We start from the raw sequence: 16,516 nt of genomic DNA on the forward strand, positions 1-16,516 counted from the left end.
AGTCATTCACAACCATGTTGACTCTATCTGTTTCCATAGGAAGTTGTATACCAAGCCCTGGGTGACTGCTAAGGAACATCTCGCCAGACCAGCCAAACAGGCCTTGATCTAGAGACGAGAAGGATTTATTTTTTTCAAATGTTGGATATTTTTTCAAGACATTCCTGGAGCATCTGCAAGCATTACAGGATCTGAGTAACCAGAATTCCAGAATCAGAAAAAAGAAAACTGAAGGAAATGCCTTGACAGCCACAGAACCCCCTTGATGAGAATAAATAACAGGGAACAGTCAGGAAGGAGGGCAGTGTGTGAGAGAAGAGCAATAAGAATAAGTAACAGGGAACAGTCAGGAAGGAGGGCAGTGTGCGAGAGAAGAGCAATGCAAGGGAAGTAGTAAAAGACTAAACCAACAGAGGAGTAGAGGAAGATACCAACCAAAGTGGAAAATAGTGTCAGAGAGAGAAAAACAGACAGAAAAGATGTGTGCGCCTTTGGATCTCACTGCATCACAGGTGTCTGCTGATTCCTGGCATGACCTTACCTTTGTTTAGTGTAAACAAAAAGGCCTGTTCAGGACTCTCCCCAGCCAGCCCCACTTTAGTTCTCTCTCGCTCTCTGTCTGTCTCTCTCTCTCTCTCTCTGCTAGATTCTGCACAGAAAATCAACATTTTTGAAGGGAATTCACAACTGAAGGACAAATTAAGCAGCACAAAAATACACTTTATTTAGGCCTATATTTCCAATGTAGTTATTCTCATAGTGGAAGATACCTGACAATGACAACCGGAAATACAAATAAAAGTCTGGCTTCAGCAAATGAAAAGAAGAGGAGATTTGTTATAAACTGTTTCCAAAGATGCTGAGCAGCAGGCACTATCATTTTGTAAACTTCATGAACAACTCCTGCAATCTGAAATATAAAGTCAAGAACTGCATCTCAGTTCAACAAACATGAATCTGTCGTGTCAAAGTTTAAATCAGGAAACAATTTGTGAAGCACCATTGAAGTTGCACCTGTAGTAGTAGCTGATGCTATTTCCAGAGAAACTTTGCTTGAAACAAACACAGCTGAAGACCTGCAGATGAGCTACAAAGCCAAAGATCCCAAAGATGATAGAAAACCCAAAAGCCCAAAGACACTGTAGACAAGCAGGTCAACAATGAAGCAGGTCAAAACAGACTTCCTGCTGAAATAGGTTTGACATTCCCATCTAATAAGTCACTTTCAAGATTGTTTTATCATCTGAGCTGTTGCGCATAGATTGTATAGATTGTCCTTACCAGTCCACTGAGAATGATATGCCATATGGACAGTTTCCTTTTTGTCATATAGGCCACCATTTTTCATCTTCATTTTACAGAATGAAAAATGCACCGTGTTGAAGATTTGCATGTCAAGTGGCTAGTATACTCATCTCTTTCAGATTATGCATACTGTCACATTCGTTGGTTGTTCAAGGATACAGATGTTCGAAAATCGGCATGGTTAACAGTGATTGAAAGAATACTCTAAAGTCAATGTCTGTTCATGGCAGAAGCAAACAACATGTGTAGTCACATGTGGCAGCTCTGCAGTTCACGAAGGAATATAGTATCAATGCATGTCTTGATAAACAAGCATCTGAACATAATAGGAAATGGCAAGAAGTACTAAAAATATTGTTTGATGCTGTCAGAACTTTAGCTAGTTTAGGTCTCCCCTTCATGGCTACTGTGAAGTGCTGGAGAGCAACAATGGTGGTATTTAGTTGAGCATCATTACGCTACTTGCAAGGCACACTATCACTTTTGCCCAACATATCAGTGACACTAAGGGAAATCAAATACTTAAACAAGACAATTACTGATGAACTTGTCTTTTAGCATCAGAAGCCAGGAGGTGCATACTTAATAGCTGCAAAAAAGATAAGCTGTTAGCTGTGAATATTAGCCATGTTGATCTGATGACTATTTTGCTTCTGTTTGTTAATATTGATCATTTTGAAGGAAAAGTAGGTATTAAAGAGCATTTTGTAAGCTTTGTAACCTTATGCAGCAAGTGAGGCAGATGCTGCCTCCTTGTGTGACCAGTTATCTAATATTGTATTCTGCAAGTATGGATTAGACCCCAAATACATGTCTGGACAGGGATATGGTGGGGCCAGTGTTATGGCCAGAGCTTGTGGAGGACTGTAAGCAAAAAAATGAGAGAATATCTGTCAGGCAGAGGAGACAAAGTGTATGCATCATACATTGATTGCTCAGTACATCAAATGAACCTACTTTTGGTGCATGCTGCTGAAGATAAGGCCAGTCCAGATCTGAAGGTTTTCTTCTGAACTTTGCAGGAAATATATAAATATTTTGCAGACTCTAACCATCAATAGGGAAAACTAATGATTAAGTCCAAAATAATCATTACTTTCATACTTTTCCTTGAAACAGTAAAGTTTTGCAAAGGGAAGAGGAACTTGATGATGCGCTTCAGACCCCTGAAGAAGTTGGCAGGATAGATGCAGCACATGAAATTGAACAGGCTTCTGAAGAATGAAGGAGATCTTTACATTTAAAGACAATCTGCAATACTAGATGGGCAGCTCAAATGAAAGCCAATGAGGCAATGAGAGTAAATTTTCAGAATACAATTGAATGCCTATAAGTTGAAACTGTTGCTGAATGCAGGAGCAGTGAGGACACACATCAAGAGTAAAAAACAACTTGTCTTTCATGGCCTGGATGTTCTACCTCAATCTGTTATGGTGGCATAGGATCTCGGTAATCATGGCTGCAGCCTCCGGAATCCTTCAGTTAAAGAAAATTAATCTGTGCCAGGACATTTGAGAGCACAGTGAATGAGCTCAGCAAACTGATCTGAAGAAAAGTACAAGGAAATTGTAAAAGAATCTCAGAACAGGTGGGAATCAATGGGTTTTGAAAATGAAAACTATCCAAGCCACAGGAAGAGACATGAACGCCACACATGATGAATTTGCACACAATTCTGTCTTTGAAGCAAAGGATAACCATTGAAGGAGATATTTTGAGGTTTTAGACGAAACAGGGAACTAAAATCTCAATGTGAAGGATTTCAAGAGGTAGCTACGCTGTTTGGTTTCCTCCATCCCAAGCAACTTCAAAATATAACTTTAGAAAAGTCAACGGAAGAAGTTCTTAAATTCATGGGAAAATACTCATAATTTTCTTCAGACTTGATTCAGGAGATTGTGTCTTTCAGGCTTTATTATTTTACAGAGGACACAGAGGTGTTCAGTTTGTCACTTGCAATCCAGAGCTACTTGAGTTTCATAGTGTCAAGTTCTCTCGATGATGTTTTACCAGAAGTGGAAAATGGACACAGCTCAGTGACCTTGCTTTCCTTGCAATTGAGGAAGACAAGACAGCAAGGATGGAGCTCGACATCATTATTGAACAATTTGCCAAGAAAAAGTGTTGCCGTGATGATAGATTTCAGTAGTTGGCAGCATGCGAGCCAATACAATTTGGGTGAGATTCCATTTTTGTTTAGGCTTGTGATTTTTGTTTCATGTTTTTCTTTTAACTTTTTATCTTTAAAAAGCCTAAGGTGATGTGACCTTTGGGTCTCATGCTGCATATTGGCTGACCTTGCTCTAACCCTTAAATCTGCCCCTGTAAATGCACACCTGTTACAGCACTGGCCCTGGCTAAGAGTTTCAAAGTGAGCTGAAGCGAGAAGACAGTGTCCATGGATGTTCTGGGCACCTCTCTTTTTTAAAAGCGATCTGTAGCACCTTGTGATGGGCTGTACAAACCCCACACTGGGCATCATGGGGTTAAGGGATTATTTTGGGCTCAGCCAGCCCCGCCACAACTGCAGCAAATGCTCCATCTGATGGAGAAATTAAAAGACAAGGAATTAGCTCATTTGAGTGGCAGAGCTGGAGGTGAGCAGATTTGCAGCTCCAGCAGCGCAGAGCAGAGGGAAACCTAAGGCACTGACACAGCTGCCCAAAGGGGCCCTCCCTGAGGGAAGGGAAGACCCACCCCAGAGACAAACAGAAAGGGAAGTATCCTGTGGACCTTGGACATTGGTAACCCCCTCTTACTTATTGTGTTAAAAAAGCAAGTATTGGATGAATGGACTATAAGGTGGATAGAAAGCTGGCTAGATTGTCGGGCTCAATGGGTAGTGATCAACAGCTCGATGTCTAGTTTGCAGCCGGTATCAAGCGGAGTGCCCCAGGGGTCTATCCTGGGGCCAGTTTTGTTCAACATCTTCATTAATGTTCTTGATGATGGGATGGATTGCACCCTCAGCAAGTTCGTGGATGACACTAAGCTGCAGGGAGAGGTAGATACACTGAAGGGTAGGAATAGGGTCCAGAGTGACCTAGACAAATTGGAGGATTGGGCCAAAAGAAATCTGATGAGGTTCAACAAGGACAAGTGCAGAGTCCTGCACTTAGGACGGAAGAATCCCATGCACTGCTACCGGCTGGGGACCGACTGGCTAAGTGGCAGTTCTGCAGAAAAGGAACTGGGGATTACAGTAGATGAAAAGCTGGATATGATTCAACAGTGTGCCCTTGTTGCCAAGAAGGCTAATGGCATATTGGGCTGCATTAATAGGAGCATTGCCAGCAGATCGAGGGAAATGATTATTCCCCTCTATTTGACACTGGTGAGGCCACATCTGGAGTATTGCATCCAGTTTTGGGGGGCCCACTACAGAAAGGGTGTGGACAAATTGGAGAGAGTCCAGCGATTAGGGGGATGGAGCACATGACTTATGAGGAGAGGCTGAGAGACCTGGACTTATTTAGTCTGCAGAAGAGAAGAGTGAGGGGGGATTTGATAGCAGCCTTCAACTACCTGAAGGGGGGTTCCAAAGAGGATAGAGCTTGGCGGTTCTCAGTGGTGGCAGATGACAGAACAAGGAGCAATGGTCTCAAGTTGCAGTGTGGGGAGGTCTAGGTTGAATATTAGGAAAAACTATTTTACTAGGAGGGTGGTGAAGCACTGCAATGGGTTACCTAGGGAAGTGGTGAAATCTCCATCCTTAGAGGTTTTTAAGGCCCAGCTTGACAGAGCCCTGGCTGGGATGATTTAGTTGGTGTTGGTCCTGCTTCGAGCAGGGGGTTGGACTAGATGACCTCCTGAGGTCTCTTCCAACCCTAATCTTCTATGATTCTTGGACTTAGCTGACCCAGGGGAGGGGGAGGGGGGAGACAAGAGAGAGAGTCCCAGGGAGGGCAGCCTTGGTTGCCAGACTACTGGTAGCCCAAAGAGCCCTGGGTCAGAGCCTGATGGAGTGGGAGGGTCAGGGCTTCCCTCCCCACAATCCTCTTGGTAGTCAGAAGTTGCGGTCCTGACCAGTAGACCATGCTCCCCAAACAGACCCCAAGTGAGGACTGTCACACACCTTTTCTTCTTCTTCATCTTCTGGTGAGGATTTTCCATTCTCCCGTCACAGATGGTGGTAAAGCAGACAAGAGTCATGAGTAAGGCTACGTTTTAATCACAGGTATTTTTAATAAAAGTCATGGACAGGTCACGGGCAGTAAACAAAAATTCACAGCCCATAATCTGTCCATGACTGTTACTAATAATACCCGCCGTGACTAAAACTTGGGTGGGGGTCTGCGCTGCGGGTGCTTGGGGGGGCAGTCTGGGGGCACCACGGGTGCTGGGGGAGGTAACCCAGGAGACCCTGCTGGTGGGGAGGGGGTGGGCAGCGCAGCCCGGGACCCCCACTGTTGTTGGGGGTGGGCCGGGATGTGGCATGTGGCCAGGACCCCTGCTTTTGCTGTGAGGGGCGGGGAGGGTTGGCGGGGCTGGCAGGGGCTCCCTACCCGGCTCCGCATCCCTGCAGCTCCTAGGCAGCGGAGGGGGTCAGGGGGCTCAGCGCAGTGCTCCAACCACAAGCACCGGCTGCAGCAGCTCCCATTGGCCAGGAACCACAGCCCATGGGAGCTGCGTGGGTGCGGCCTGCAGGCAGGGGCAGTGTGCGGCGTGGAGTCCCCGTCCCCCCCGTGGCCCCTCCACTGCCTAGGAGTTGCAGGGCCATGGGAGCTGGGGAGCCTCCCACCCCGAGGTAATCATGCCCCCAACCCCCTGTTCCTAGCCCTGACCCCCCTCCCAAACTGCTGCAGGTGGCCCTGTGGCTGCCCGGCTCAGGCATCCCCTGAGCCAGCACCAGCAGCTGCAGAAGTCACAGAGGTCACGGAAAGTCACGGAAGCCTTAATCATGAGCAAGACAGTAATCCTTGGAAGCCTCTGGGTGACTCTTCCTGTGTTAGGTCTCCAGAAGATGAAAAATAGCCGTGTTATACAGCACATCAGTTTATGCTCTCAACACTGGACAAAATGTAGGGTAACACACAAAATGGAGGTTCAAATCGCAGTGCAGGTGTACAATTACAAATTACTCACAAAACAAAATGAAATCCATAAGTTGATTCCAGTCTCATCACTCAGGATTTTTATTTGGCATAGAGCACAGCTATACTGCTATACAGTAACTCCTCACTTAACGTTGTAGTTATGTTCCTGAAAAATGTGATTTTAAGCGAAACAATGTTAAGCGAATCCAATTTCCCCATAAGAATTAATGTAAATGAGGGTGTTAGGTTCCAGGGAAATTTTTTTCACCAGACAAAATACTATATTATATATATATATGCACACACAGTATAAGTTTTAAACAAATGATTTAATACTGGTACACAGTGATGAAGATTGTGAAGCTTGGTTGAGGTGGAGGAGTCAGAGGGTGGGATATTTCCCTTACTGCTAAATGATGAACTAGCAATTGGCTGAGCCCTCAAGGGTTAACGCTCTCACTCTACAAGGCAGCAGGAATGGAGGGAGGGGAGACAACCCAGACAGAGACACACACCATATGTGTGAGAGAGAGAGATGCACATTTCCCCTTTAAGTACACTGCCTTGTTAATTAGATCAGCTTGCTGAGACTGCAGCTGCTGCAAGCTCCCTCCGTCCTGAGCCCTGGTGTGTCCCCCCTGCTCTATGGAAGATGGGGTAAGCAGGGTGCAGGGGCAGGCGGGAGGGGGACACCCTGACATTAGCCCCCCTCTTCCTCCTGCACGCCCCCCCCCACGGCAAGCAGGAGTCTCGGGGAGCAGCTCCAAGGCAGAGGGCAGGAGCAGCACATGGCAGTGGGGGGAGGGACAGCTGAACTGCAGGCAGCTGCTGTACAGGGAACTTAGGGGAGCGGGGAGCTGATAGGGGGGCTGCCAGACCACCCTGGTTCCAAGTCCTCACCAGCTAGCTACAACGGGCTGCTCTTCTTGAAAGCAGTAGACAAAGCAGGCGGCTGCCAAACGACATTGGAAGGGAGCATTGCACAACTTGAAACGAGCATGTTCCCTAATTGTTCAGCAACGTAACATCGAAACGACGTTAATCGGGACGACTTTAAGTGAGGAGTTACTGTACTGAGTTGACCAGAATCAAATGAAAGGGGTGGGTATAGGGTGTACATAGTACATTGTACTTACTATACGTTTGATCACACTTTGGGGGATTGGCTTGGTTACTTTGTAGGACCTAAATGGTGACTCTGATGATTGAATAATCCTTCTCGGTTGTTTTGTATTTTAGACAGTATTTTGCTTGCTTAAGTCTATTCAAATCTAGTATCGCATAATATATAAATGTAATAACTGGTAATATGTAACGTTAACAAACTCTATGATCTTTGAACAGTAGGAAGACTGTGCACCAGTACCATTACTGTAGACATAGCCTAGTGATGTTGTTCTTCAAAATTCTACCAAAATGATGTAAATCTTGTTTTCTTATTTACTTATTTATTTATTTATTTTATTTTATTTGAATATTTACGTTTTGTATGGCTTGGAACATAAAGTTTCAGCCTGGAAGCAAATATGTGTTTGCACGTTGTAATATAAGAAAACGAGTTTTTGCTGTTTTCAGTTACAAACATTGAGTGGATACACTTGCAGTGTAGATTTTACATTTAGTGCTCTTGTAATTTAAAAACCGCTTTGCTGTTAAAGTTGCCAAGTTGTGTCCTTAACATGGCTTTGACCATAAAGAAAACAAGAAAAATTGAGGCACTTGAAAAGAAAGTGAAATGTTTCCTGAATAACCATGAAAGAACAGTTTAAGGTCTTTATTATTTCAGGGCCAAGTCTTGATCCACCTGTGGGTATGCAAGACTCAAAAAGCAATGATAATGCCAAATTTCAGTTGTACAGCAGGATCAGTGTATGAAGAAGCCATGCAAGGTGAACTTTGCAACCTTCTCTGTCAGGCCCGCAGAGTGGAGTCATTGTGGTCAAACCAGAAAGTGACATGGACAAAGTATTCACAGCATAGATCCACCATCTTCAGTCCCCACTCCCCTTGGCCTTGCCAAGGAGTACTGGCTGTTCAAGAAGTAAGTCCCTTTTTGCAGGATTGAAGGGGGATTCTTTTTATATGCAGCTTCATATTTCACTTGTGCAAAGATGTTTTTCTCAGGCTTTGGGGCAAGAATCAAGATTTGGCCCCAAAGAGTCCCTGGTTAGACACATTTCCAACCAAATATTTGTGAACTTTGCCCTCATTTTCCAGGACCTGTGTTCAAGGCTCAGTGTCTATAATGGGGATGAGGGTCGGGGTGGGGCCGAGGGAATGATGACATCACAAACACTTAAAGCAGGGGATAGAGTCAACTCCCTGGTCTGATTGAGTTGTTTTTAATGCCATCATTTCTTTCATGAGAAACACAGAACCTTGACCTCAGCTCAGGACGTGGCAGGGAAAATCAAACAAAACCTTTCCACTTACTTTTCAAATAATGCTTGTGTGTTTTGTTTTTGAAATGATAAGCCTATAGAATTATAAATGAAAACACCTTACTAGGATAATTTTAAAACAGCTTCTTTTAAATCCTAAAATTCAAATAGATACAGGAAGCAAAAGGAAGTAACAAGTTAAAAACGAAAGGAAATAAAATCGGGGAAGTAAGGTTTTACTGTCAGACATTTGGGTGATGAGAATAAGTACACATCTTAGCGCCCACCACATATAAGACATGATTCCCTGCTGACTGTGTGTTTGGGGGGCGGCCGCGGGGAGGGAAGGAATCCTCTCCCCACCTCACAGAGCAGACGAGGACCAGTCCCAGTGATGCTACTTAAAGGCTGCAGTAGCTATTCTGGCCATTGCGCCCCATATCCCGTTGTGTGGGGAGGACTTGAGGGTTGGTAGAAACTTCATGCTTCACCCCTCTTCAACTGGAAAGAACTGCTGTGCCAAAAGTCCCCAGAATGCTAGATTGTTCACGTGCAAGTGGCTCCCCACTCAGCAAAACCACAGCCGTTCCACTGTGTCATGAACCCTGTTTACCTGTGCTAGGGGAAAGAGGACTTGAGCCTTTGTGATAGAAGATCTTAGACACTGTTTGAATTATCTAGTAAAAAGCATCTCATTTCAACTCAAAAGTGCATTAGTTGCTGTTGTACCAAAAATGTCATAAGGATATATATTTCTGTGCAGGAACTGTACAGTTTTCATATTCTATAGCTGAGTAACCAAAGGAGCCAATATAATCTTCCTATTCAAAATAAAAGAAATCCCGTAAACTACCTACATAGCAGGCTTTTTTTTATTATATGAGGATTTTATTATATGAATTATTTTTTATTTTGGGGGTAAAAAGAAATGGTCAATGAAACTGTATATTAACATAACAGTGAACCAGATTCTGGCCTGTACTTTAACCACAACAACTTTCCTCCCTAATTATGTGCCTAACTACTGTTTTGCATGTGCAAATACGGGGTTTTGTAGATATGTTGTTGCATGCAGATTTTTGTGGGTGCAACCCATTGTGCCCACATTTGAAAATGTATTCATTGTATTTTGATTAAATTTTTAATATCTTATTTGTTCCCACCAATACTGGAATACTTTTTATGACTATGGGGTTTTAAGGTTCTTTTTTCATTTACAAAAAAATTCTTTAGCATTCTGTTGAACAGCAATTTGAAAACAAATTTTTAAAATATAAAATGTGCATTTTTTCTTTCCCTTATGTTACCACTTTCTATTCCTTAGAATATTTTCTCTTTCTGTGATTCCTTTACAGCTGCTGCACATAAAGTCTGATAATGATCAACATATATTTCAAAGACCCTCCACCTTTTTCTGGTGTAATAATGAGGATTCAACTCCTTGTTTAGATATCTCTTCCATTACACTTACTCCTATGAGCTCTCCTGACTCCAGACTATCATCTGGACTATTAACACCACCACCTTCAAAAAGTGGTCTTCCAAAGCCAGTCAGTGAATACAGCATCCCAAGACCTCGTGTAATCCTGTTGTGCAAAAACTTTTTTTTTCTATTTTCCTATGTTCTCTGTTGTGTGTTGATTGTATTAAAATATACATTTTGTACAGTGGTTAAAGGACAGATCAGATGTATTGTAGGTTTTTTCTGGGTACTGTTAAAATATGGAGACTTTTGAGATGTTCTATAGTGCCTGCATCATATCCTTAAGATAATACCTTATTTTCCCAACTTTTTAACATTTCTTTTTCTTTACATTCTAATGGTTTACCTGTATGTGCTATATTTATTGGACTAGTTTGCTATTTTGGTAGAGTAATTATACTAATAATAGGTATTTACATTATTCAAGACAGTGTCCCAAAAGTCTGATTTGGAGGGCTTTAATTTTTTCATTAGAAAGAGAACTTGGGTAAGTGAGAAAGTATTGATTAGCCAGAAGAGCAATCCGCCATTATATTTGTTTTACTATAGTTTATATGAACTCTGTGCAAAATGAAGGCTGCAAATTATTTTATTCTAAAATGATCTGTAACATGCATATTGACTGCCTTCTCATAACAATTTGTCAATACTCACAACCTTTTTCCATTTGCAAATGACATTTGGCTGTATTTGGCAAACATTATCATGGCTTTCTGCATGTGTTTACTGAATAAAAATGCTTCTCATGTTCATCCAGATTTTAATAGTATACCTTTATTTTTTGAATTAACCACTAATGATCAAATTTATTAATGGTATCAAAATACCCAATGAATGTGACAAGAAATTGGAATATTGAACAGCAAAATATGAATGAAAAGCTTTTATCAAAAAGACTCATTTAAGACTGACCTTTAATATTGTTTACGTATCTATCTAGCTTCTGCAGAGCTATTTATAACCTTCAATTCTCAGTTATAATCTGGCCACAATTCATGCAAAGATCTTCCATGAACATCAGTGGGAAATCTGCATGTGAATCTAGGGTAGTTTATGGCTCATAAATACATGCAAGGCCTGATATCATGCTCCTGATGCAGACAAACCGCCTCTCCCGTCAGTAGGAGTTCTGTTTGCATGAGGAGTGTGAGATCTGCCCACTTTTTGATTACTGTTGTTTGTGTTACACAGCCTGCAAATTACACACAGAATTCCCATGACATTAATGGGAGTTCCGTGTGCAGATTAACAAAGGTCTATTGCACATAAACAATATTCTCTCAAGAACTATTGGGCCATAGGCTGTCTCTGAAGTGCATGTGCTAATGCCTCTTGATGTCAACAAGAGTGTGTGCGTGCGTGTGTGTGTGTGTGTGAAAAGTCCCATATAATTTAATCATTTTTTTAAAAAGAAGTTGAACTCTAATCTTACCACAAACATGCATGAGAATTATTTATTTTAAATAGAATGAAGTAAAAAAACAAGCCAAAATTTTTATACGTGGAACCCTTAAATTAGGCATGTCAATACATATAAATAAAAATGGCCCAATTCTCAGAGGGGCTGAGTATGTCCAGATCCCACAATATGTAAATAAAATATAAATTCCAAATTCATGAGCTGGAAATTATGTGGCTTTGAGAAAATAATACCACAAAAGGCTATTGAATAAAGACTATATAGATGAATATACAGGAAATAAATACTTTGACTCTCTCCAGCCCAAGCTTTATATATTATACAGATTATATCTATAGATATAGATATAGATCTAATCTTTCCAAGCAATACAGTCTGTAGAAGTCCGAGAGTCAACATATTCAAGAAACAGGTTAGCTTTTTGCAAAAAACAACACTTTAAAAAAACCCTGCCCACTGGGGAGTAGAGGAGCGTCTCAGTGAGAGAGGAAGAAGTACTGAAAATGAGATTTCTGCCTCCAGTGAGTTCTTATCCAGAGCCTGTCTCTGCTCTATCTCCCCTTCTTCCCCACCACCTCCTGGAGTGATGCTGAATGAGAGAATGCTGTGGATGAAGGAAATATTTGTGTAGCCTCAAGAAGCAGAGAAGGCTGGTTCTGGCCTGTATATGGACTTTATGTTAAAATAATAATAGTAACCTAGTTATATGGGTAGAAGGTTTTATTTGATCCCGCACAGAGTGAATGTGCTGCTAAGGAATCGCATTCTGATCTCCAGCTCTGCCCTTCTTTTCTGGAATGGAACTGTCTGTGACTGCATCTCTGTGAAGGGACAGTTTGAGCTACATAGAAACTACTAAAGAAAGGAAAATACCTTTCCAACATTCCTATTACAGCTGCATGGCCCAAGAGGGCTGTGGAACGCCCATGAGCCAGCATCTGTAAAGGCTGCTTATCACACAGGTTGTAGCATTGAGATAATCTGACTAAATCAGTCTGTCTTAATCCTGTGGTTACAACCTCTTTCGTGTCAGCATTTTGACCAAATTGTGAATTATTTTGCCAAGTTAATTAGGAAATAGGACATGTTTTATCTGGCATTATAGTATTTCTAGTTTCCAGAAGCTTATTTTCTATAATGTGAGTAAAACTGAACTTGCATATGTGTGTCCCATATCAGTGGAATATATTTTGCCTTAGTTTGGTTTGTCATTCTGAATTTTTAAGCTGTTTTTAGTGTCTGTTCTGTATTGACTTGATTGCGCTGTATTCTATGTCCTGGGAGCGATGGTAGAACTGCTGTATGAGCTGTGATTAATGTTTTTATTTTAATGTGACTTTGGAACCATGGTAACTTATTTGCTTATCCAGTATTTGTTGAAGTCTGCTAAAAAGTCCTGGGCTTTCATAATGAAATATTTTCTGCTCCCCATTCAAGGATACATTTTTTTTATTTGGGATTTTAATATTACATGTTGTCAGTGTGTTAGATGTCCAGGTTATTGCTTATCACAAAATACATTCCACGCATTGAGGACAGCAGCTCTCATAGGTTGTCAAATAAATACTCATGTTATATAAGGAGAAATTAGTAAAGAAAAAAATATTGGAATTATATCTTTTAATTTCAGGCACTATTTCTGTACATTCAAATGTATAGCCTATTGCTGTTGCCCCGTTATCTTAAATGGGTCTTGGGAATAATACCTCTATTCAAATTCTTATTAATTTAGAGTTATTTCTTTCCAGCTCTTTCAGGTCTAAATGTCATTTATTTCTGGCTATCTCAGATTTACTGAAAATGTGAAATTTACAATGCTATTCGGGTTTTAGCATGTCCCATAAACTCTTTGTTGTGAATGCCATTTGCTTGGTGTCAGGAGCTGGTTTTTGCATGCTGTTATTTTTGATACTGTAGCTCTTATCTGCATGCTGAAAAGTTCAGTATTGTGATTTTTCATGTGAAATATTACCCTAATATTTATTGTCCTTATTGTAGGCAGGCAGTGTGACACCTAAATCACCCTCTACTGACATCTTTGATATGGTTCCCTTTTCTCCCATATCCCCTCAGTCATCAACACCTACTCGCAATGGCACACAGCCTCCTCCAGTACCCAGTAGATCTGCAGAGATCAGTAAGTTTTGTAACAACTGACCTAATTTTTTCATATATTGTTTTTTTAATAAAGCATCTAAAATGGTTTACTGACATTTTCGTGACAAGCCATTTACTGTTTTTGTTAGTCACATGTCTGATAATGCCATTTCATTTTTATACCATCTGACCCAAATTCTTTGCAGTTCCTGCCAAGTTAAATAATGAATAAATTCATTGAATTAATTAAACTATCATATTCACAATTTGACGGTTGGGAATTAAAACTTCCTTACTTTTTACAGTATGGTTTTTTTTTTAAGTTAACCCAGGAAGTATTTTGACTTCCAGTTACATTTTCTTTACTGCTGCTCGCAACATTAATATTTTTTGTAAACCTCCATTTGGTGGGGAGGGGGCGGGGGGAAGAGTGGTGATGGTATAGAAGGGAGAGTTGGATTCACAGCTGAGTATTCAGAGTTTATTGGGGTAATAGTGTTCGTGTAACTTTTCATGTCATCCATGAGAAACAAGGATAAAAGCTCAGAATCTCAGTATGAAAGTAGTGTGTTCTGCTTCCAGCATTTCACCATGATGGAGGAATATTACATTTTATTGCCTGGCATGGTCTAGAACAGGGGTGGCCAACCTGTGGCTCCGGAGCCAGATGCAGCTCTTCAGAGGTTACTATGTGGCTCCTTGCATAGGCGCCAACTCCGGGGCTGGAGCTATAGGCGCCAATTTTCCAGTGGGCTACAGGGTGCTCACTGCTCAACCCCTGGCTCTGCCCCAGGCCCGGTCCCCACTCCACCCCTTCCCCCAAGACCCCCGCCCCTTCCCCTGAGTCTGCTGCACCCTTGCTCCTCCTCTTCCCCCCCCCCCCCAAGCTTCCTGCACACCACAAAACAGCTGATCACGGTGGGCAGGAGGCGCAGGGATGGAGGGTTAGGTGCTGATCGGTGGTGCTGCTGGCGGATGGGAGACACTGGAGGCGGGGAGGAAGCTGACGGGGGGCTGCTGACGTGTTACTGTGGCTCTTTGGCAATGCACATTGGTAAATTCTGGCTCCTTCTGAGGCACAGGTTGGCCACCCCTGGTCTAGAAGCCCAATCGTGAGAGTTGCTGAGCTCTCCGAATTTGACCCCAGAATGTACTAAAGAAAGTAGAGTACCCAATTCAGCCCAACTACAAGTCCACTGAAGTGAAGCTCAAATCAAGGTTCAATTTGATCTGCAGACTTTACAGAATGTGTCACTGCACATCTTCCACCTAGTGTACACATGAAGATCCATTTCTTGGTCTCATCTAGATCAGTGGCAAAGCCCATTGATTTCAGTGGAAGTAGAATCAGGCCCAAAGGTACCAGGTACCAGAAATGGTACCTAATTCTGATCACAGTTACAGTGGTGTAAATTAGGAGTGACTCCAATTAAGCTATGCATTAACTCAGTGTAGAAAAGTGGTGTAAACGAAACTAACATCAGTCCTGCTTTTAATTTCTTTAACCTAACAGAAAAACACTGCAAGAAAATTTGCCATTTACCGGTGAACTGAAAGGCTGTTTATAGTTGATGAAAGTATTTGCATTTCTTTTGAACAGCAATGTTGCAATTGTGTTGCAATTGTGCAACAAAGCTTTATAATGTTTGGTGTTTTTCTTAAAGCCCCATCTTTTGAGTCCTCTGGTTACAACATAATCTCAGGGCTTGTCTATACTTATGCGCTGGTTCGGCGGCAGGCAATCGAACTTCTGGGTTCGATTTATCGCGTCTTGTCTGGACGCGATAAATCAAACCCAGAAGTGCTCGCCGTCGACTCCGGTAATCCTGCTCGGCACGAGGAGTACGTGGAGCCGACGGGGGAGCCTGCCTGCCGCGTCTGGACCGCGGTAAGTTCGAACTAAGGTACGTTGACTTCAGCTACGTTATTCACGTAGCTGAAGTTGCGTACCTTAGTTCGAATTGGGGGGTTAGTGTAGACCAGGCCTCAGTTTTCATTTTTTTTTAAAGTATATTTCTAGCCCTCATGGTTGCAAAGAAAAACAGAAAGTAGATAATGAGAACAAACATTAATTTTGTTTTAAAATTTCATGATTTTAAAGTCAATCTCAATTTTGGGGGACTGACTTATGAGTTTTGAACATGAGATGATACTACTGCAACAGTTGATGTCATTAACACCTAACATGGAGGTCAGGTGTTGCACGTGTTAATGATTTCATTAACTGCTTAAAGAATACATGTCTATAAAGGAAATACCTAATCCATATTTTCAATAAGTTCCTACAGATGCTCTGGCCATGTATGTGGCAAAACTAGTAGCCAAATTGTTGCAGTGTTCTAAAACCATTGGGCTACTGGTTCTGCCACATTCATGGCCACGGGCATCTGGCTCGCTACCAAAAACCAACAGAGACCAATCAGCACGTACCATGTACTTGGACTTTCAGAAGGTCTTTGACAAGGTCCCTCAACAAAGGCTCTTATGCAAAGTAAGGGGTCATGGGATAAGAGGAAAGCTCTTCTCCTGGATTAGTAACTGGTTAGAAGATAGGAAACAAAGGGTATGAATAAATGGTTAGTTTTCACAGTGGAGACAGGTAAATAGCAGGGTCCCCCAAGGATCTGAACTGGGACCACTGCTTTTCAACATATTCATAAATGACCTGGCTAAAGGGCTAACCAGTGAGGTGGCAAAGTCCAAAGCAGACTGCAAAGAGTTACAAAGGGGTCTCACAAAACTGGGTGACTGGGCAACAAAATTGCAGATGAAATTCAGTGTTGATAAATAGAAA

General features: G+C 42.0%; 1 protein-coding gene across 6 annotated transcripts in view; it reads left to right on the top strand.

Moving 5' to 3' along the window:
* Positions 1 to 16,516, top strand: part of GULP1 (GULP PTB domain containing engulfment adaptor 1) — a 167,514-nt gene that overhangs the window by 127,931 nt on the left and 23,067 nt on the right. For 2 of the 6 annotated variants that reach the window (XM_026647632.1, XM_024201154.2), the window contains 2 exons: positions 10,078 to 10,302; positions 13,624 to 13,762. In XM_026647632.1, coding sequence (XP_026503417.1) covers positions 10,078 to 10,302; positions 13,624 to 13,762 — 364 coding nt within the window. Of the gene's footprint in view, positions 1 to 10,077; positions 11,517 to 13,623; positions 13,763 to 16,516 lie in introns of those variants that run through there. The other 4 variants (XM_024201152.2, XM_024201155.2, XM_024201156.2 and 1 more) reach the window with 4 other exon arrangements.

Source organism: Terrapene carolina, unplaced genomic scaffold, assembly GCF_002925995.2.
Source record: "Terrapene carolina triunguis isolate 2854851 unplaced genomic scaffold, T_m_triunguis-2.0 Scaffold62, whole genome shotgun sequence".
In the NCBI taxonomy this organism is placed as follows: Eukaryota; Metazoa; Chordata; order Testudines; family Emydidae; genus Terrapene; species Terrapene triunguis.